This window comes from Sceloporus occidentalis, unplaced genomic scaffold (genome assembly GCF_023333645.1).
Source record: "Sceloporus occidentalis isolate IW3139 unplaced genomic scaffold, rSceOcc1.0.p SCAF_1, whole genome shotgun sequence".
In the NCBI taxonomy this organism is placed as follows: Eukaryota; Metazoa; Chordata; class Lepidosauria; order Squamata; family Phrynosomatidae; genus Sceloporus; species Sceloporus occidentalis.
Genome location: NW_028316981.1, coordinates 242,445,649 through 242,469,264, shown reverse-complemented (window position 1 = coordinate 242,469,264; position 23,616 = coordinate 242,445,649). Strand labels below are relative to the sequence as shown.

At 38.6% G+C, this 23,616-nt stretch overlaps 1 protein-coding gene across 1 annotated transcript in view; it reads left to right on the top strand.

Moving 5' to 3' along the window:
• The window catches only part of LOC149323688 (contactin-associated protein-like 4), a 351,361-nt gene that overhangs the window by 290,708 nt on the left and 37,037 nt on the right, over positions 1-23,616 (top strand). The window contains exons 17-18 of the mRNA XM_089491044.1: positions 16,104-16,322; positions 23,319-23,558. Coding sequence (XP_089347170.1) covers positions 16,104-16,322; positions 23,319-23,558 — 459 coding nt within the window. The remainder of the gene's footprint in view (positions 1-16,103; positions 16,323-23,318; positions 23,559-23,616) is intronic.

Genomic DNA, 23,616 nt, shown 5'->3' with positions numbered 1-23,616 from the left:
ATTTGAATAAGTTTCTTTAGTCTGTTTCATTTAAATGTTTAGATGATGTGTTCAGCATAATTTTAGAATGACTTGATTCCTAAATCTGCAGGGGGGGAAATTGAGATGGCTGACTGAAAGGATTTGATATTTAACCAGCATTTGAGCTGCCACCAGCTGTATATATGAACTTTAAATTGGCTGCTCAGATACTTTTGCAAGCAATTTTGAGTGGTCTGTGACTTTTACAGATGGCTCCCACAGGGCAAGAGTGGAGAATGAATGCCCCTTTAATACTAATTAGTCTCTTTAAATAGTGAGTTATAATCTAAAATCATTTGATTATGTGATGTAGATGACTAACATTTGGTATTTGGCATGGGGATGTCTCACAGAAGGTAACACGCCTTTTCCAAGAATACATTGCATTCCATTGTCAACCTAGGAGCAAGAGAAGTCATATGTTAGACAAACTCTAACAAGGAGTGGGAATCATGTGGCCCTCCAACTGCAATTCCCAGTATCTTGAACAATTGTTCATGCTCATTAGGGCTTCTGGGATTTATAATCCAACATCATCTAGAAGTCTAAATAATTCTCATCCCTTCTCTAAGCAAATGAAACACTTATCACTCATTTCTTTTTGCCTGACCAAAGGGCAGCCACTTTTTATTCTTTGTTACTGTACATTAATTCTGTGCTTCAATATAATTTGCAGTAATTTGCACTCCTTTGCAATCAGGAATGGACAAACCAATACTTAAATCCTTGTGTCTTTGTTTAATGAGAAATAAGATACAACTGTCTAGGATATCTGTCAGACTGTTATATTTCCATGTGACCCTGCCCAGACCTGAGATCCTCAGGTGAGGCCCTTCTTTCCCTCCTACCACATTCACAGCCATGGTTGCTGGGTACACCAGATAGGGTCTTCTCAGTAGCTGCCCCCAAACTCTGGAATTGCCTCCTTGTTTTACTATTGTGAATAGGTGAAATGCTGGACAATCATTAAATGGTGCCAGTTGTGGAGCGTCATTCTAAATAAGCAGAATGATTTTTGCCCCTTGTCAGAGCCACTCCAAATTCTAATAGTACCTTTTCAAATATGTAATTATTCCCTTTAATTTATTCTGTTTGGCAGAAACAATATAGTTTCATGCCACTCCAACCACAAGAATCCCAAAAATAGAAAAGGCATAGAAGGCTGGATGAAACTAGTGCTATAACTTTGCAAAATTCATATTGGACCATTGGTTAGTCCCATCTGGAATAAAGGCATTGAATCAGGTGAAAGGTGAGTCAACACCCAGGTAAATTCTGTTGATTCCATCAATTTTAAGTTTTTGGAACACCAGATCAGAATTCAGTTCTAAGAAATCAGAAAATAGATGGTCTCAGAGGGTTAACTGACAGGACAAACTAGCCAAACCTCAGATCTAGAGATAACTTACTGCCTGTCCCAAATCCTGTCTACACAGATGGATGCCCTCCTGTATCACAACTTCTAATTGTGTGAACCATTTAGACTAAAGAGGGTCCATCTTCCAATCCATCACACTACTACACAGCTGGTGCTAGGATGACCTCTAATGCCATAAAGGCACAAATGGGTGCTCACTATTGTGGAGGAATAAAGTGGAGGAACAGCAGCCTAATTCAGTCCAGGTGAGAGCAAGCAATCTGCTGTGGGAACAGTTTGGCCCAGAACATGCTCATCAATGTCCAGACAGAAACTAACCTACAGGTGGGAGGCTGACTGCTGGCTTAAGAGTAAAACTTTCAGTGTTTCCCAGACTTTGGCCCTTCACATGTTTTGGACTTTAGCTCCCAGAAACCCTACTTAATTTGGTCAACAATCAGGAATTCAGGGAGCTGAAGTCCAAAATGTCTGGAGAACTAAAGTTTGGGAACTACTGTGCTAAATTATAGGTGGAGCCATTTTGCAACACTACATTATCACACAGTCCAAATGTAATTCTTCTTTCCTCCCCCACTTTGTGCTACCAGAAAAGACTAGACTTAAGGGAAATGTCAGATTGTACAAAATGGTGAATGATGGTTCTCTTTAGATATAAGGCAAAGATGTTGAGGAGGTAAAGAAGAGCAACATGAGAAAAATCATAAAGCATACAAAGCAGTCCTACCCCGCAGGTCCTTTGATTGGTGAACGTTAATATATAGCTACTGTATTCAGCTATAGGAAGCACTTCCAACCTGTAAATCACAGTTACAGGTGCACAGACAGTACTACTTGTTGAGAACAGGGTGTCCATGAAAATGGATGGATTTGGAATGTTTTTCTAGATTCAAAGCATTTCTAGTCTTCAAGGGCTGGTGCCCTCACCTACAACAGTCTGGAAGTAGTAGAGTTAATCCCAAGGAGGGACTTTTATGGGGGTGGGGTGGGGACTCTATCAGCATTCAAAAAATCTGGTAGCCCTATCTTTCATTAAGTTGGCAAGACTTTGGAGCTGGTAAATGATCCACCACTTAGCTTCCCAACAATTCTACAATTCAAAAAACAGAAGCAGATGAGATGGAGAATTGGATCAATAGGGAATTTTTTTTACATAGATTAGGATTTGTTGTTGTTGTTGTTGTTGTTGTGTACCTTCAGCTTGGTCCCTATCACCAAGTCTTGGTAGGACTTGTTCAGAGTGGGTTAGCCACTGTTGTTGTCTTAGGCTAAGAGACTAAGGGGCTGTACACACTGGAGCCATCTCTGTTACAGCCAGATTGGGGCCATGACAACTGCACACCATGGCCCAGATCTGACCTTTGCAGGATGCAAAAAGGAGCCGAAAAAAGTAGCTGCTTTTTACGCCCTGCAAAGGGCATGATAGCTGCATTGCTGCAGTTTGGCAATGCCCCTTTAGTGCTGTGTCATATTACACAGCGCCAGATGAGTGCCATGACACTAGACGCGGTGTGGTGTGTGACATCATGTGGTTCTGGGCTGGGGTGTGTGTCATATAGATGCTATGCCCTGACTCCGACCCCAAGCCAGCCCAAACTGCCAGTCTGCACAGCCCCTAACTTGTCCAAAGTCACTTGGTGGGTTTCCATGGCTGACTAGGGATTTGAACTCTATTATGCTGGCATCATAGTCTAAAATTAAAATCACTATACCAGTGGTGGTGAACCTATGGCATGCATGCCATCTCTCTCTCTATCTCTCTCTCTCTCTGTGTGTGTGTGTGTGTGTGTGTATCTGCCTGGGGGATGTATATGTGTGACAGAGTGTATATATAAATATGTGTGTGTATATATGGGTTGGTGTGTATATGTGTGTGTTTGTATGAGAGAGTGTGTGGGGGGTGGGGAGGGAGCTGACTCTGCCCCACTAAGTCCAAAGGGGAGCTGTATAAGGTTGTTGTTGTTGTTATGTAGTTGTGCACCTTCAAGTTCTTTCCAACCTATGTGGCAACCCTATAGTGGAGTTTTCTTGGCTATTTTCTTTAGAGGGTGGGTCCCTTGCCATTCCTTGAGGCTGAGAGAGTGAGATGTGTGTGATGTGTGTGTTTGTGTGTGCATGCCTTCAAGTCATTCCTGGCAACCTAAGGTAAAACTATAATGGGGCAAGCTTCATCAGAGGGGGATTTCCATTGCCATCCTCTGAGACTAAGAGATCATTACTATGTGTGGTGCCTCCAAGTCATTTCTGACTTATGGCAACCCTAATGTGAAACTATCATGGACTTTTATTAGCAAGTTTCATCAGAGGGGGATTTGCTATTGCTAGCCTGAGGTTGAAAGGGTGTTTCTTGGTTCCCCCCCCCCAGAAGTCCTGCCCCACAGAAGGTGGAAGCCCCACCCCACTATGGAATCTCTAAAGGAGAAATATGTAAACTCCTCAGGAATGTCTCCTTGGACTAACTCATTAAGAATTTAAAAAAGGTCTAGTCTACTAGCGAATTGAGCTAGGTAGAGCTCAATTAAATTTGTTATCCTTGGACTGGCAAGAAGGATGTTCTCTAAACAACTTGATCCTCTGAAGCTAAACATGATTATATCTTAAATGCAGCACTTTAAATGTAATTTTAATTTGTTATTGGTAAATGATCTGGTCATTTCTACAATGTTACACCATTCTCTTATTACTACTGTGGATTTTTTCTACCCCCTGTATGTTTAATTTTAATCTGGTCTAAGATTAGGATTTATTTTTGTTTTGTTTTTTGTTAGTACGTGTTGGTAGTTGGAAGCATTCAGGTGTGTGTGTGTGTGCGTGTGTTTAAAAATAAAGGGAAATCATTTAGTTATTTCTGAGAGATGGGAAAGTATGCAGTGTTTTTTTTTTTTGAAAATTATACCTTTAATAGTAGCTATCTACTTTTGGGTCTTGCAACTATAACATTCTATAATACACTCACAGGGTTATTTATCCCATTTAAAATACAAGACTTTCAAAAATGAGCACACAATAATGATTTTCTGTAGGAAATTTAGTAAATTGACTGAAATGGTAGCATAATTTCTCAAAATGTAGGTAATAAGAGCTTTACATGTATTTTCAAGCATGGCTGGTTTCTGTTTATAAAAACTGCAATATAACTCAAACATACAACAAATGCAGGGGATGAGGATCAGGCACAAGCCTTTTCTGCCAGTAGAAATATTCTTCTACTAGAAAAATTCTCTTCTCCTGGCTGATTTCCAAAATTTGCTGACATAATAATCTGCTGCTAGAACTACTGTGATGGTTAAAAGCACTAATAGAAGAGCCTGTGAGCTCTAAGGAAAGATTAAGATCATGGAGAAAACAAATTATAGGAGAAGCAAACATCTTTGAGCACAATGCAAGCATAAAGTCACTCCAGGATGAGGATTATCCTAAATAATTCCCATTATGCTGTATCTTGGAAGGGCTTCAGTTGCCCTAATGTTGGCTGAACTGGTCCCTGGATCAGGCATACAGTTTAGATTCAGGAGATGTGAGATCCAAACCCTGGAATTTCCAATTCAAAGGCTTAGTAGTAGTCCCACTATGGCACTCTAGAGTCTGGAGAGCCACTGACAATGAAATATAATATTGAGCTTGGTGAAGGGTGCTTCCTGTGTTCCAACCATGTAAGGCCAATCAAACATAAAGCCAAATTAATTTAACTTGCTAGCTTTGTTGTTTGCTTATCTACACAGTCGCTGTAATTCATGATGCGTAATGAACCTTAATGCAGATTGACCTCCCAAAGTGAAGGTTGGAAAAACATAAATTTGCTCTTTTCCTAATGTTTTGCATATTAAACAACAATATAAATTGTGTTGCCTTCTGTTGTACTGATGTGAACAGCCATAAGATACAATAAGCCAAGAGCCTCTGAGAGTCATGAAACCTGAAAACTACAGTTTTAGCAATACAGTGTGGAACCTTAGAAACTATAATAAGAGCTTAATGGGCTCTTGGTTTAACAAACAACAGAATCTGACACAGAAGCAAACAAATACATTTAGAATTGTCACAGAAGTTCTAATTGTTAGCATATTCATAGATGTGCTGAAGTGGGAAAAGAAATCTTAACACACACGGCTGGAGAAGTTCTTCAGACACTGGAACTACCTCTGGGTAAGAGTTATATATCATGGCTTGCAGTGATAGCAGAGAGTTTTCTTTCTTCTAAAATTTGCTTTCCTCTTTTCAGAAGCATTTTTTGCCACAGTGAGAAAGTGATGCAGTAAAAGTTTTCTTTTTCTTGAAAAGTTACTTTAAAAAATCCTAATCAGTAGAAATTGTAGTTCTGGCATGTGCAGCAGTTTGTTATTGTTAACATTTCAGTTTGTAAAAAAATAACATTTTTCAAATGATGTTATATCACCTGTTTACACTATGTATAACAAATCATCTGAATGATGCAAGCTACTGGCTTCTGGTACAAAATATAGTTTCCTCTGTTATCTCAGAGCTCACAAGATAACCCGAAAAAGCTGTCCCCAGCACAGTAAAAGTCAGTACTTGAACTATGTAATATATTTCCATTTAGCAGTGTCACCATTTAGTGATGTCTCCCCTGTAACTATAAAAGTAACTCAAAAGTGTTGTGGGTTTTCTGGGCTATGTGGCCATTTTCTAGAAGAGTTTATTCCTGACGTTTTGCCAGCATCTGTGGCTGGCATCTTCAGAGAATGCTGGCATGGAAGAGAGTTGGATATACTGTGTGTGTGTGTGTGTGTGTGTGAGAGAGAGAGAGAGAGAGAGAGAGAGAGAGAGAGAGACCCTGGGTAGGGAGGAATGATTTCCATGTTAATCTGTGTATTGTTCTGTTGTTGATGGCAGGGCCTCAGGGTGGGAGGATATGCAAAGGGATTAGTGTCTGCTAATTGGTGATCATTATCTGCTGGGAAAGCCCTTGATCGTGGGTGATTTTTAAAGGCTCCTCTGTGCCCACTCAGCTGTGCTCCAAAATATATTAGTATTTTCACATGCCAAAGACATTATTTACATATGTTTATTGTTAGAATTTAAATGTAGCCTTTCTACAGCAGTTCTCAACAATACAGGACAAATAACAACATTCAACCAAACCTGCAATAAAACAAGCACTAGGAATTAAAACTTATTCCAGTGTCAGCTAAAAAAAATTACAAGATTAATTAAAAGCCAGTAATGTAGACTAAGTCAGACTAAAGTTGCTTCAGTGATTCAAACTGGACTCTAAGCAGAAATAAATGACACAGTGACTTGACTTGCAATCAATTTCATCGAGAAACTTTACAGAACAGAAAACCAATTTGTCCCTTTAATTATTATTATTATTATTATTATTATTATTATTATTTTATTTCTTACCCACCTCTCCTCACACTCAAGGTGGGTTAGAACATAATTAAAACACAGTCATTACATTTTTAATGCTTCCATCTCACTGTTTTTAATCCTCTGGTCATGTGATAGAAGTGGTAGACTATGTTTGCTATACAGCAAGCTCCCACTTCCTATAGACCCCTGCCTCAAGCCCATTGCCTAATGCTTTTGCTGTTCCCCTCCAATAATGTCCATGCATTTTGGCCTTGTGGTGGGTGTTGAGATCTACTCAGCAGCCTGTCCCTGCTGCACAGCACAAGAGCCTTCTTAAACTTTCCCTAGGAGCAGCAGATTTCAGACTTGAGGTGAGACCCAACTTCAAAGTGTTTTGCAAGGACTAGAGACTTGAGATAAAAGACTTGAATATATCACTGTATTGAAAACTGCCTTCACCTGGCAGCAGAAGCTAAAAAGATAGGGTCAGAAAATGAACCTCCTACAGGAGATGATCCTTGTTTTAGAGTAGCCTTAGAGTGAACCTATCATGGGATTTTCTTTGCATGATGTATTCAGAGGAGGTTTTTCACTGTCTTCTTCTATGGCAGAAACAAGTATGACTTACTCTTGGTCCCCCACCAAGTTTCCATGGCTGAGTAGAAATTCAAATCCTGGTCTCCCAGAACCATAATCCAACACTAAAACCACTGCTCAATGTTGGATCTCTATCAAAACCACTGTTAGTGTACATAAGAGTAGAAAACATGTTTTGTCAGAAAGAAACAGGCTGTCAAGCTTACAACAATATTGAAAACTGAAAGAGGGAGCAAAGTAGAAAAGATTGAAGTAACAGTGGCCAAATGTATAGCAGACAAAAAAGCAGCAATATAACAGCATTATGGATAGTAACAATACAGAATTAAAGAAAGAAAAACAGAGGAGTTTACAAAAAATCTGTTTCAATAACAGACCAGAATTATCATTTATAGCGTTGATACAAAAGGAATAAAAATCCAAGGAGAGCTTTGACTTTAGAAAAGGGAATTAAATCTTAGGGAGCTGTCCCTGAACTTTATACATTTGGCAAGTTTGAGTGCAACTGTGGGGATGAAGCACAAAGAGGGAGTGGCTAAACAAACCACAGAACCATATACTTTGTCTTATCTCTTCTCAAGAATATGAGACAGAGAAAGATACCAACAATGTGGTTGAATTTACCAAAGGCCAAATAATGTCGAATTTACCACATTATAAGGGGGGAGAGACAGGCAAGAGCACTGACCTTTTCAAGCTTGTTTACATTAACTATATATACCAAATTTCCCTTTGGCTGGTTGTGTGCTGTTTTTACTATGCAGCCTCAAATTCCAAATGGGTCTGGGCTGTTTACTCAAAGAACCTTACTACACAGGGGCTCCATGGAACAGGACGAGAACGGAATGGAAGGGTTCGTGAACGAGTGGGGGACGCATTTTACTGCACACAGAAAGTCCCTCACTCATTCCGTTCCCTTCCATTCCATTCCCAATCCGCCCCAGAGGAGGCGATTTTTGAAAACTGTTCAGAACAGTTCTCAAAAATCACCTCCTCTAGGGCGGATTGGGAATGGAAGAGAAGGGAACAGAATGAGTGAAGGACTTCCTGTATGCAGTAAAATGCGTCCCCCGCTCGTTCCGTTCCCTTCCCGGCCCCTTTTGGACCGTTCTCGTCCCGTGCAAGGAGCCCTCTGCAGTAATGTCCAATGTTTAGACTTGATTTGGGGTTTCCACTCCTTGTGCCGCATTAAAAACCACCTTACTTTTTGCTCCACATTTTCCAGAAGCCCAGAGCAAAACACAGTGACATCAAGTGGCCTCCTTCCCATGTTGTCTCTGCAAGATTGTGAGTTGCTCTGAAGTCAGAATAGGGATAGGTGCCTTGTTCTGACTTCAGAATGACTCATGGCTCAAAAGGGAGGCAGTTGCCCCTTGTCAGCGTGTTTTGCTGCAGCAGGTAAGGAGTAGCCTGGAGTATTCTGACAAATGTAGATGAGCCTTCAGTCATGTAAGTGGATATGGAGTTTCAGCCTAAATGTCTCAAGACCACATCTTAGGAAAGAGAACATTTTAAAAAAAACAAGGCACAACATTAAATTACAAATAAAACTGCTTCTCTTTTAGCAACTACATGAGGTCAATTATTAATGTCATGATAATGTTAAAACCTTTCAAGTGTATTACCATTTTGAATTGCATCCTGAACTTGACACATTATTTATTATTAACATTTAAATTTTTCAACTACAAAACATGCAGTGACTTTGAACAATTAATAAGCAGTCAAACGTAAATTGGCAATTTACATTCAAACGCATAGAAACGAATATATGATTTATCCTTTTGGCTTTACATAACAGCATCAGAGTGCTCCACTCTTGTTTTTAATAAAAGAAAATTGAAACATGAGTTACCAGAAGTAATTTTATTCATATATGGTTTGAGACACAAACATGCAAAGTTTCATATGTCAAAGCAACATACCTGTATAAACATGGACTAAATTTATAGATTCTACTGGTGGAATGATATACTATTAATATATAAATAAGATATTCAATTGAGACTTTATAGGTCAGATACTCAAAATATAACCACACATGAAAACAGACTGATCACTGTAGCTATCTGACTAGAACCTACAACAAAAGAACTTGGCAATGCATACTTTTTGCAGCTATCTAAATCCATTACCATATTCTCCTTTCAAGTATTGGTCCTTTCAAACCTCCTTTGATGTACCTTTCTGGTTTGAAGATAAGGGATTACATAAATTATGCTTTTTATCCACTGAAAGATGGGCAGTTAGCACTTCTCAGTTTCTTTCATTTATATTTTGTTTCTTTCACTTTTAAAAAGATATTTCCTTGCTTATGAAGAAGCCACATATATACATTATACTGGCCCAAAAGAAATGAGCAGGATCAGCTCTTCCCCTAAATAAGCATTGTATACATTTGGATGTTGTGAAAGTGCTAGGACAGGTTACCACAAACCATCTGCTTCATGCCATCCTATGTTCACCCAAAAATATGCTGTTGAGGCCCTGACAGTTGACACTGGTTGGTCAAGAGAACATGAGGGTTTGTTTGTTTGTTTTTTTCCTGTGACTACAGCAATTATCTGTATGCTAATCTTTTTCTAGTCAAAAATAGAATAATAAGGGGGGACATCAGCAGCCCACGTAGAACACCAAGATTCACAGAACTGAGATAATTAGAACAATACCTCTTAGTGGGCAGGGTATGTTAAGTGTCGGTTGAAGAGAGTAAATAGAAATGGTGGGTGGTAAACAGAAATCGGGACTTTCTGCTATGTTCAACAACATCATTTCACATTGCAATATTTTCCTCACATGTTCATAGGCTATCTCCTTTTCCTAGTGCCTACACCATGGATGATCAACTTGTGGGCCTCTAGATGTTGTTGAACTGCAATTCCCATCACCCTAAATCATTGATTATGCAAACCAGACTTTATGTGACTTGTAGTTCAACATAATCTGGAAGCCCACCTCCACCTTCTTGATACAAATGGAGGCCTTCTTAAAAACCAGCTAACAAATGGATGACTATTCTCTCCTCTGTCTTCATTATCTAGCTTTTAAGCAAATGGTGAGCTATGCTTATATACTTGCTGTATGTTTGAGGAAGAGGAAAAGCATTCTCTAGTGGGTTACCTCCACAATATGTTGGCCCAGTGAGCTTTGATAGGGTTTATCTTGTGGCAAGTAGATCCAGCCTTTCAGCACTGCACAGAATGCTGAGCTGTGAAAAAAATGTGGAAAAGTCTGTAACAGCTGCCAAAGGATGACAGGTGCTGCACTGTTTGATGTTGTCCTTGAAAATATAAGTACATTATAATGTATTTTATGATATTTCTTTGGTACTGTTTTTTAAATCACTGCATAATCTTCTATTTTTAAAGACTAGTCTCAGTGCTAGAATTGCATAGAAAGCATACTAATTGCAACATCTCTAATGGATTATCCTGTCTGAAAAGCAGGTTAGATCTATTCAGACGTTGTCTAGCACCATGTGTAAACTGAAAATGGACATGAAGGTGTGCATGTCAGTCATGCATCAAAATGTTTCTATTATATCATGCCTTAACGATTTTCATATGTGTCACAGGAAGATCTGAAGAGCACTTTGGGGATATATTTGGTAGAATAAGTGTACAAAGTTCCAGAGGTTAGGACATGGGAGCTTTTACCAGGCATAAAGCTCCACCTGCCTACTGGCAGATTCAAACATTAATAGCTGCACCTTTCCCTCTGGATGTGCAACAATGGCCAGACAATTCCAGGGTGCACTCTGTGGTCAATAAGTGGCCAGGGAGAGAGTACAGCTGCATTCTGGCTTTGACCGATTGCAATGTTACACTCAGGGAAGAAGGAGCAGCTGTTGTTCTCCCAGACCTGGGACAGTACCAGGCAAAGTTCTACCTCTTGGTTGTAAGCGTGCATGCCCCAATGCTGTTCAGCTGCCACTGTGAAGCTGGAAGAAAGATGTTCCATAAGGTGGTACTGGATACAGTATTCTTTTTCTCTAAAATCAGTGGTACTAGATACATTATTATGCAACACCTGAAAAAGTACTTCCCAGTAATCTGACAAGAGGATTCTAGTCAAACGTGCTTATAACACTCTTTTCAGATCTTTGCTCTAAATACACAGAAATCTTTAAGGTAGGCCACAGACATTTGAAAAGAGGGACTAGTTGTGCAGCATTTAAAATACAGGATAAATGCTTGCACAGATCTCTTTACATTCATACAAAGTACATAATTAGATTTCCAGCATCATTCTACTTTTTATATGTAACATTCTACATTGATTAAAAGAGAAGTCCTGTGTTTAAATTATTTGGAATTTTGCCTGATGTTGTTCCTTTGCTAGATTGTCCTCACACCTGCCTGCTGGGAGTAATCTCTTAAGTAAATGCCTGCATGACATGTTTAAATGGAGTGTTTTACCACTGGAACACCCACTGTTATTTTCTGCAGGCTCCATACAGTGCCATTGATCTTTATATAGAGCCAATAATTGATTTCAGAGAGGAGCTCTGCTTCCAATATGATTGGAAAATGAGCTCCTCTAATTGAAGAGCAAGCAGAAATCATCACTTTTACTTGGATACCTGTTCAGGTTCATGTAGTAAGCTCACCATGAATCATAAATTGCATTTATACTCCATGCCACATCATAGATTTCAGTTGTATTCATCAAGTGTATATGCTAGACAGAATACATGAAAGCTGTAATGTCAAACTTTATATAACAGCATCCTTCATTATTTTTATTTATTTCTTAAACTTTTTCTTCTACATGGTGCATGAAACAAACTTTTTTGGCAGAGGGGATGTCTCTTTTTATTACATCTCATGAATTGTTATTTCCAATAACAGGCACCACCTTACTCAAATTGAATTGTGCTTTCAAATGAAGTGTAGACAATGGATTGTATCCAAATTGGCAGTAAAGCATGTGTTATTTTCTAAACTTCTTACTACAAATTAAACATTTACTTTGTTGTTGTTGTGTTATTTCAAGTAATTTATGAATAATTGGCAACTCTACTATGAAACTATCACAGGTTTTACTTGGCAACATTTGTTCAGAATGGTTTGCTCTTGCTTTCCTCTGAAACTGAGAAAGTGTGACTTACCCATAGTCACCCAATGGGTCTCCATGGTTGAGCCATGATTGGAAGCTCCAGAATCATAGTCCAGTGCTCAAACCACTGCACCATCATGGATGTCAAATAGTTCATTATTTAACAATATGTATTGTTAGGAAAGTCACACTCTCAGCCTCAGAGAAAGGCAATGGCACTCCCCTACAACAAATCTTGCCAAAAAAAAAAAAATACCATGGTAGGTTCACCATAAGTCAGAATTGACTTGAAGGCACACAACAACATTGTGGCTGATGTACATTCACACCACTGCACTCACAGAAAATAAGCTACATCTGTAAAATAATGTGTGCTTTGGGTCTCAGCTGCATTTAGAGAATACTTGCTGAGATTGAGAGAACTAATTTAACTTAACTTCCATCAGTTCCAGTGGGCCATTTCTAAGTTTGACTAAGGGGCTGCCCAGATGAAGAGGTAAAACTGGGTCAATCCCCCCTTTCCCCCCAGAGTGGTTGGAAATCCCGCTGTCCTCATGACCCACTCCCAAGGCAGGCAAAACTCCCTTCAGCAGTCTGTACCACGTGATGACAAGCTGCGCCTCTTCTTTTGTTTTCTTCACCTTCCCCTCCCATGCAAGCACCTGCAACTGCCAATTACCTCCCAGTGACACACTTGGAAAAGCACAATCATGAGTGGCCCTCCATAGATTCCCCCTTTCCCTTGTGATGGACCGTATGGTTTATGTATGTTTTAATTACATCCACTGCATTATTGGTGACCTGCCCTGTTTGTCATACTTCTGCATCATTGAGTGCATGACAGGTTGATGGTATGATGGTGCAGCTGGCCACTCATTCACTTGTATTCTCAAATGGAAAAAAAAAAACATGCAGTGGTGCTGGCAGCTGCATCTCATCAGTCCCAGGGCACATGCTCCAGAGCATTTCCATATACCACCTGGGATTTCCTACATTCCTGCCCATGCACTGTGCTGTTTATATGCCAGTGTGATTATGTGTGCTTATGTACATTTTCTGCAATACAGTAGAGTATCTAGAGCTTCTTTTTACTCCAGTTTTTAGACCCAGAGCACATCTTTATGTCAGTTTCCACCCAGTTTTGCATCATACATCATCTGAACAGGTGGGCTTCAAGTCAGTTTGAAACAGTTTTATTTTGCTAGTGCAGACAACCCTTGTGTTTGGGTCCAACTTCAGAATGAGACTTTAGAGACCTTTGATGTGGAGCAAGATGAATGGTTCCATGAAGATAGTTTGCATCCAAAAAATTTTAAAAAAATCATACTATATAACTATAATGTTTTACAGTTACTGTATTTTTCTTTTGAGCTAATTCCATGGGAGAGCCCAAACACTTTTAAAATCCAGGGCCAATATAGAACAAGTGAACTCTGTAGAGGCAAAAACTAAAATAATTTCAAGTTTTATTGTCTGAGTAGAAAGTATTTTCAGACAAGTTACCCCTTGTTTGTAAAATATATTTATCTTCAAAAACCTTCAAAAATTTCTTCAGCTGCATGATGGATTCAATGGTCTATTTCTGTTTCCTCCTGTCAGAATGCACTTGAAATAATGTTTCTCTCAAGCTGGTAACTTCAGTATAAATGTAATAATCTGATACATATCTCTTTGTAGCAAGCTAAATTCTGTGATTATAGTGCGCCCTTGGCTTACGTGGGGGATCCATCCCCCCCCCCCCGCATAAGCCAAATATCACATATGTTTGAGCCCCATTCATGTGAATGGGGCTCATGCATGCGACAGTGTGGCGGTGTGGCAGCACACGCGCACCATGGGTGCACGCCCCATTCATTTGAATGGGATGTGCTGCCCCACGCAGCTATCAAAGCCACGTATAGCGTGCCTGCGTATCACACAGGCTCATTGTATATATTTGGGGCTACTAACAGATGATGATTAAACTGTTTTTCAAGATAAGATTGCACAGGATATAAATTATTACTCTGAATTATTTTTTGTTATGTCATTTAATAATTTACACATTGTAAGGCAGAATTGTCAAATACAAACCAAAACCATATGGACTGAGGGAAGTGGTGAGTTCCATTTCAATGTGTGGTGAATTTGCACTGTGTTTTTGGCTGAATGTTAGAGGAACTATCCCAGGTGCCCAGCCTATTTTGAGGATGGAGTTCAGGTCATTGGGAAGCATCTTTTGAATAAATTGTTTATTTGTTGAATGCATATGACTCCTTTCTCCTAAAATGGAATGCAAGAGTGCTTATAATAAATTCAGCAGACTTGTGGCTCACAGATGTGGAAGCAACCAGACACCAGCAAATAAGGAGACAGAATTTTCAGAGAGAAAAAAACCTATGAGTTTCCGACCAGTTACATTCCTTTCACGTTTACTTTGGCAAAATAGTTGGGTTTTTACTTCTGCTCTCATAGAACTCAGTGCCAGCTGGACATTTTTAATGAATAAAGTGTTCCAGTTCTCTGATTAATTAAGACAAAATTATTATTTTTTTAAAAATCCTTAAGTGGAATTGAACTTAAATGCTTAACAGTTTCTATGCTATTGGAAGCCTGCGGGAGGAGCAACAGCAGCAGCAAAGCATAACAGTACCTACTTGGCATCCAGTGTTGTGTAGGAGACAACACCTCTCTTTGTTTTGAATTTGCATTTGACTCCATGCCCTGCTATAGTAAGGCATGTGTGCAATCAATGAAAGGAGGGGGTGGGGAATCCCAGTTTAGAACTACATAGTGAACCATTTGGGATGATGGCGCTTCTCACAAGTTCCCTCACACCCAGTAATGCATAAATATCAAAACTGAAAGTACACAAAAGCTCATCTATAGTTTTGTTTTATTGCTATTTACTTACTCTTAAGTTAAAAAAAAAAGGAATACTTTTTTCCTGGAGGATTCAAAGAACAATACAGAGGGCATCTTGGGGCTCTAGACCACAAAAACAAAACAAGCTCAGGGTGGTCTGCAGGTTGCATGTACTGATGTACATCAACATTTCTCTACGAACAGAACAATTATACGGAGAGAATCTTTGCTAGCATAGTTTGTACAATGTGCCTTTATGAACAATGAGTGCATAGAGGACAACAATGTGGACCTGTATTGTTGGTACATATTGCCCTGGGTATGTAAAAGCATCTAATATAATTGCATCTATTCATTGATTCATTCGTTTGTTTATTATATTTATTATATTGTGCATAATATTTGATGCTTATATCAGTGGGGAATAAGTTTATTTCATAATACTCTATATTTTTGGCATTGTGTTAGATGGTTCGAGCATTTCATTAGCTGATATAGCACCATCTTTAAATGACAGAAAATCAATTTAATCCTTGCTCACTACAATATTTTGGTAGCCAATAAGGGTATTTCCTGACTTCCTTTGTTTTACTACTGAAATATAATTGAGGTTGTATGTTCAATGTTCATGTTGCAATAGTCCTTGAATAACGTTACATAACTAACTTAATTTACCAGGATATTTTTTTAAAATATATATATATATTTCCAGAAGATTTTTTTTTAAAAAAACTTTGAAGATGGAAGTGATAAATCCATAGGTTCAACACAACAAATAAAATGTACTGTTACTTTGTAGACAAAAGAGAAGATGGAAATATGTATTTTGTGCAAAGATGTGTTTTGGTGACCCAGCACTCTAAACTCTCTTAGGTATCTTTTCTCTTTCTAGCACCGACTGAAGTGACTTTTTCATTTGATGTGGGAAATGGGCAAAATGAAATCACAGTGCAGTCACCCACTCCCTTAAATGACAACCAGTGGCACTATGTGAAGGCTGAAAGAAATATCAAAGAGGCATCATTGCAGGTGGATCAGCTCCCTCAGAGGATTCACACAGCTCAATCTGATGGGCATATTCGTCTGCAGCTCAATAGTCAGCTCTTTGTTGGTAAGTTTCCTGTTTTTTTTATTTACCTAATAATTGACAAGAGAAGATAAATAATTCCTATCAAGGTGCCCATTAGTATTGTTATAAACTGGGTAAACAAATGAGCATTAGAACCAAGACTGAATATATATATGAAAATAGAAAGCTATAACTGCAGGGAATTTACAACATGGTGCAATAGAAAACTTCAGTGCACAAAAGGGATGGGGCCTCATAGAGAACCACAAACCTGGGACAAAAGACCCTTAAATTGTAAGAAAAATGAGAATTTACATTCTGGTCTATCTGTAATGAAATAAGAATGTATGTAAAAAAATGAATGCAGTTGGATGCAATCAATAGGCACACCTATTAAAATAATAAATATTTAAGCACACTGGTATAGTTTGTAAGAAACAGCTTGAGTAAACTTGTAAAAATGCAGAAAGACTGCAATCTTTCATACAATCCTTCCCGCACTCTCAGATCCTCTGGGAAGAACCTCTTGCAGTCTAAGAAAACCAGACTGGTAACAACTTCCCAGAGGACGTTTTCTGTTTCCGCTCCAAAAATCTGGAATGACCTGCCGGAAGAGACCCGCCATATAACATCTTTGGAGGCCTTTAAGAAGGCAATAAAAATGGATCTCTTCCAGCAGTGCTTCCCAAATTGACCTCCTCGGAATGTTCACTCTCCAGTTGCATAGCTGTTCCCACCGGACTGTGATTGTGCTTGATTTTATTGACTACTTTATTGGTAGTATTTTATTGGGAATTGTTGTTTTTAACACTATTTTAAGGTGGGAGGGAGATAGGGAATTGGATTTTATATGTTTTGCTATGTTTTTTACTTGTAGCTTGTGTTCTATTTTTATTGTTCTTATGTTTGTTGTTACCCACCTCGATCCAATAAAAGGGAGAGGCAGGATACAAATAATAATCGTCATCATGATCATCATCATCATCTTAGGAGGAACCCTTCTGCCCACCCCTGCTCCAGTCAGTTCCATGTAACAGCATTTAGTGCTGCAAAAGCACCAGGTGAAAAACATCAGTGCTCAGTTCCATGCAACAGGTTGAAGTGTTTAAAAGACTTCTAATCTGCAGTATCGTTTCTTACCTCCATTCATTAATTAAAAAATAATTTTGTGCAAATAACAATTGTAGTAACTTACTGGATGGGTAGAGAAACTGCATTGCCTGAAACTTCCCATCCCTACTAAAATGTCCCCCTTTCATTTTTATTTTAGCATTTTCTCCTTTTCTAACATGTAATGGGCTGATTTTGAACCACCTGATGCTGTCACTGTATTTTAGTGGTGTGGCAGTAGCAAAAACAACAACAGCAACAACAATACTGGAGATTTGAACTAAAATAAGGTGCATGGTGAGTGACTACCATATTTTAAATTAGAATCACCCTGTCAGATCTCTGGGGAGTGAAATTTTAGTTTAAGACAAAGAACACACTCTCCATACTCCCCCTACCCCTGTACCTTGTTTTATCAGAAACAAGGAGAACAGAAGTAGGTTCTTTCACCTTTGTTTGTTGTTGTACTGAATTTTGGCAGGATTTGTGAACAGACTGAGGGAAGTGGTTTGGCTTTTGGACCTCTGGAATAGAAGAATATCAGTTTATAAAGTGACAGGTTTTCCCCAGTTCAATTTTGACAAAGACTTTGTTTTGTAGGACATATTTTAGTCACATTTTACATTTAGTTGGCTCAATCAAGTTACTGTGTTTAGATCTTCAAGTTTCTGGATTTGAAGTTGTGTTAGTCTGCACACTAACTGCAGACTGCAGAATATTCCATAAATTCCTAGCTCTGAGGCAGATGAAAGGCCATCCCTCTATTCCAACTGCACCATCCTGGCCTTGAGGGAGAGAAAAACCATCAGTATCTGATGGACATGACCACCTTCCCCATTGTCATTCCCTTCTCCTTTTGTGCCATTTCTTTTTATATTGTAAACCTGGGGGCAAGTTAGCAATCTGTAAACCACTCTGAGAGCCTTTGTGGCTGAAGAATGGGGTATAAATGCTCTGAATGAATGAATGAATGAATGAATGAATGTTTCAGGGTAGAAAAAAATTAACAAAGTTGAGATAATAAATGAAAAAGAATTCAAGCAGTTATTCTTCAAGTTATTCTTTTTGCGGGCGGAGTGGAGCTGAATTTTATAGTAACCCGAACAGTTTTAAGAGAAGTCAAAGACTTTCATGGCCAGCATCCATAGTTTTTTGTGGGTTTTTGGGGCTATGTGGCCATGTTCTTCTTGACCTTTCACCAGCATCTGTGGCTGGCATCTTCAGAGAAAGCTTTAAGAGACCCATTTTTAGGCATATAAGAATGTTTGTGCTGCATGTGTGGTACAGTGAGAATGAATTGTTTTCTATTAAAACCATATGATTCTACAAGTATGAAACCTCTTCCAAATTATTCATTTCCACTATTCTTATGGCACTCTGAAATTAATAGTTAAGTAAATTATATTACTCCATTGGTTTATTACTTTTGTCCATGTGTTCCTTAATACTTTAATACTTATTTTTAAAAAGTTGCTCCGATGTAGAGAAGCTACTGATAGAATTTGATCGTTTTCTCATTAGACTTCCAAGAGGTTTTACTTTTTGCTTTCGATGAAAGGTCCTGCCCTCTTCTCCTGTTCTTTAGGGCGCTTGAAGTAAATTGAAACATTATCCATCATAACTTCTGCAGCTCTCAATCCCCCAAAGATCTATGCAATTACTCTTTCAAGTACATTCAAGGAGAACTGTTGCAAAATGACTTTTGCTTGAATTTATAAATTCCAAATGATGCATTTGTAAAGTGTGACAGAATGGAAAGAGCATGTTACCGTTTGATCCATTTGACTTGAATAAGTACATTTTCTATGGCTAATACTGAAAATACCTCTGCTTTGGAGAATGTTTGCTTCTTCAACAGTTACTCACGGTAATAAATATTTACATGTTTTGTGTGGAAATCAACTCTCTTCTGAAAATATCCAGCCTGCTGTGGTTATATAATCCTTTTGAGGGCTATGATCCCATCTTCTTCTTCAGATTTTTATGTTTTGAGATCTTTGTTCCTGACATTTGTTAACGCCACAATAAAGATGTGAAGAAATCTCTGTAAATTAGTTATTCTCAAGGAAGGTTGTTTTGACATGTCAAGACAACTTATCAGAGTTTCACACCCACTTGGAACCAAAATGCAGGACATGATAGTTGGGTTTCTAGGGCTACTTTAGTTAAATGATCAGAATGTTCCACACAGGAATTCAAACAATACATAATTAAAATGAAGCATGGTCTTTCAGACCTCTTTCTTACTCATATCATAAGTGAGCCTCACACTTAATGCCAATGGCAAATCATGTTAAATAGTTTACCCTTGGCCATCCATACCTTAACTATTAAGGAAGTTAATCTCCCATGAGACCTTGGAGGACCACCCTCCACTGTACTCACCTATGAAAAAACAATCAAAATGGGGTTTGTTTGTTTTTTGCTCCCATACATCTTCAAGGGGACATGGGAGCATTTTCACCATATCCCCAGGATTTGAGTAATGTGTGAGAGTTGTACAATTTGAGTAATTGACACAAATATTGACACATGCAACAGCAAAGCAAGCAACTCACTAGAACTCTTAAGACTAATATTATATGCTGTTCTTGATTTTTATTCTACCTACTCAGGGAAGAACAAAACAAAACAAAAAGTCTTCACTGCAGACAGACACAAACCATAATAAACTGGAAAGAATGTTTGACTTTTTCCAGTTAATCTTATTCTAACTTCTTTACAAATGTGATATGGCATATTAACTTACTGGCATATTAATTTATTAAATGTATTATTTTATACAAATATTTGTATGCTTCCTGATATCTGGAGATCTCAGGTGTCATACATGCATTAGAAACAACTTTAAAGAATTCTCATCTATGTAAAATACTCCACAGAATGAAATGAAACACAGTATAGAAACCCAACATCCAACATGTCAGAGACAAGCCACAGTCCTTGAATCCTAAGAGTTTCACTGTAGAGATAACATTTACCTTGGCACAAAAATGAGACCAAGATCAGCACCAATCATGCCTCCAAAGAAATGGTATTTTATACTCAGGACACTACAGCAGAGAAAAGCATTTCTCATTTTTCTCCAAATATGTGGATACTGCGGACATCAAACCAGCTGTTGTATTATTCACTAGCTTCTGGTTCCATGTGCAGCTCCATGTAGGACATATTGCAGTAGTCTGTATAATATGTTATAGTAGTTTGTAATTATTATTTTTTTTAAAAAAAGTCCATAGCTCATAGACTACTAGGACAAAGACTGCATCACAGAATTAATGCAGTTTGACACTGCTTTGTTATTGTTCAGTGCTGTGGAATTCTGGGATTTGTAGTTATGTGAAATATTTAACCCCCTTTGTCAGAGAGCTCTGATGTCACAACAAACTCCAAACTCCGGGATTCCACAGGATGGAGTCATGGCAGTTAAAACTATGTCAAACTGCATTAATTTTGCAGTGTGACAGTAGCCTAGGTTATCCATGTTCAGGACCTGGATACACTAGATCCAAGACAACTGGCCAAATGTACCTGGGCCACCAAAGCTCCTGGGGACTGTAGTGACGATGATAGCTCTGGAAACGCTTCCAAGGCACACACTTAATGTTTCAGGGAGACCACAGCTTCACATAGGATAGATCTATGATCTGGGAACCACCAATCCTGAAAAAACAAAGTTACATTTTCAAAATTCAGCTTATTGGTCCTCATCTAGCCCATTACAACAACAAGGCACAGGCCATCTTTTTTTTTAGTAATAGGGAGAAATAGGTCTGAGTTTCATCTGCCTACTGATAGGTATCCAGCTCTAAAACCTCTGATGGTGTTATCCATTCACTGCAAATATGTTAAGCAGAATAGGGGAATAGAATAGAACCCTATACCACATCAAACAGATAGTGACAGTCTATAGCTGTGCTGTTGTTGAACATAAGCAAAGGCAAAATGGAGGGGGGATTTACCTTCAGATTGTTTTGATTTTTCTTTTTTAATTTTCCTCTTCTGTCTGTCTGTCTTTTGTTTTGTTTTGAGACTTGGACAACAGAAGTCTGGCTTTGTTTTTTCATCTCTCAACTTATGAGATATTAACAATAGATTCTGTTGTTCAGTATTATTCACAGTATTGGCTCTAATTATGTCATTAAGAGTATAGCCACATTGACAGAATAACAGCAGTTTCACACCGCTTGAACTGCCATGACTTATCCTACAGAGTTCAGTAGTTTGGTAAGATAATCAGCCTGTTCTGTAAGAGATCCCTTGTGCCTCACGTCATGTCATCACAGCTAAAATGGTGTCAAATTGCTTTAATTCTACAATGTGTCTACACCCTAAAGTTGATAGAACTACTTGTGCCAGTGAGACTGAGCTGGCACTTGCACTGCAGAAATAATGCTGTTTGACACTGTTTTAACAGCCATGGAATTCTGGGATTTGTAATTTTATGGGATAGTTAGCCTTCTGGTGCCACAACAGAATATAAATCACAGGATTCCACAGCACTGAAACCATGACAGTTAAAATGGTGTCAAACTTCATTACTGCAGCAGTGCAGATGTAGCCTGAGAAAGGCATGATAGTTGTCTTCTTCCTCATAGTTCGACATACATCTTCAAACCCTTCTCCAGAGAGCTAAGAAACCATCTGGTGCACAATTTCAGTTCTGTAGAGGTCTGTGGTACAGGGGGTGATGTGCTAGCAGACTTACACTAGCCTGATATTGGATTAAACTCAATGAGGTTGCTTTCTTTTGGATAGCTCTGTCATTAAAGATCTGATATTCTTATGTGCCTTTACATTAACTCTGACTTATAGTGAATGTATCCTATGAGGTTTGGGAGCATGGTGTAGAGGTTTGAGTGTTGGGCTATGACTCTGGAGACCAGGTTCAATTCCCCATTCAGCCATGAATGCCACTTACTCTCAGCCTCAGGCGAAGGCAGTGACAAATCTCCTCTGGAGAAATTTTGCTAAGAAAACCCTATGATAGGTTTGCCTTAGGGTTGTGATAATTTGAAAATAATGTGAAGGCACACAACACACACATACACAAGATTTATTCAGGTGAAATTTTTAATTGCCTTCCTGTTAAGCTTTCCCAGTGGTGAATGGGGATTTGAACCCTTGTTCAACTCACTCTATGCCTCTATGCTGCCTCCATTAAAGATTAGGATTTTCTAAATCAAGTGGCCCCAAAGCTGTTTTGGTAGCTCGTGACACCCATACTCTGTTGAACTTCCATTCTGCTGTTTTTTTAAAAAGTGGAAAACTGCTTTGCTTGGAAACCTGAAGCAATGGCCATTCTCTTTTAAAGCAGGTCACTGCTTGTCCTTTTTGATGCTACAATAAATAGCAGCTTTTCAAAATCCAACTTGGGCCTATCCAGTTCCAGTTTTTTTTAAAGTTGTTGTTGTTGTTGTTGCTATTATTATTTCACATTTTTTTGCTATCAATGCCAAGGGGTGCTAAAGAAAGTTGATCCCTGGGTTCCCCTAGCATCCTAAATAGATGTTTGGGGTTATTTATAAGTTATTACCTAGTGAAAATTAGAAGTACACATATTTCAAGGACATACTATCAAATCCAGAGAAAGAAATGATAACAGATAAGTGTGCTAGTGTTTGTTTGCTTTTAAAATTTATATATTCATTGCTTGGAGATAATGCAAATATATGCCTTTGCCTGCTATCTGCTACTGTACAAAAAACAACCTTGTCTTTCATAAACAGCTTTCAGGGTTTATTGTAATTACTAGAAAAAAGCCAAAGAAACTTCCACGATATTCATTTGAACAGCTGCTGTTTCTAAATATTGTCAGATATGCTCTCATAATCATAGAAAGCCAGAATGGAATGTCTGGGAATTTAAGTGGTACAGAACAGTGCACTTCGGTTTCCTAAATGTTACATGTATTTATGCCCTTTGCAGGTGGGACTGCATCCAGGCAGAAAGGATTTCTGGGCTGTATTCGTTCTTTACAGTTAAATGGCGGAGCACTTGATCTGGAAGAAAGAGCAAACATGACCCCAGGCGTAAAACCAGGTTGCCCTGGACACTGTAGCAGCTATGGTAACATGTGTCACAATGGAGGAAAATGCAAAGAGAAGTACAATGGATTCTCTTGTGACTGCGCTTTCTCTGCATACACGGGGCCATTCTGTAAGAAAGGCAAGCATGAATTGCAAATTTATTATGTATTAAGTATGCATATTTAGCTGAACAATGT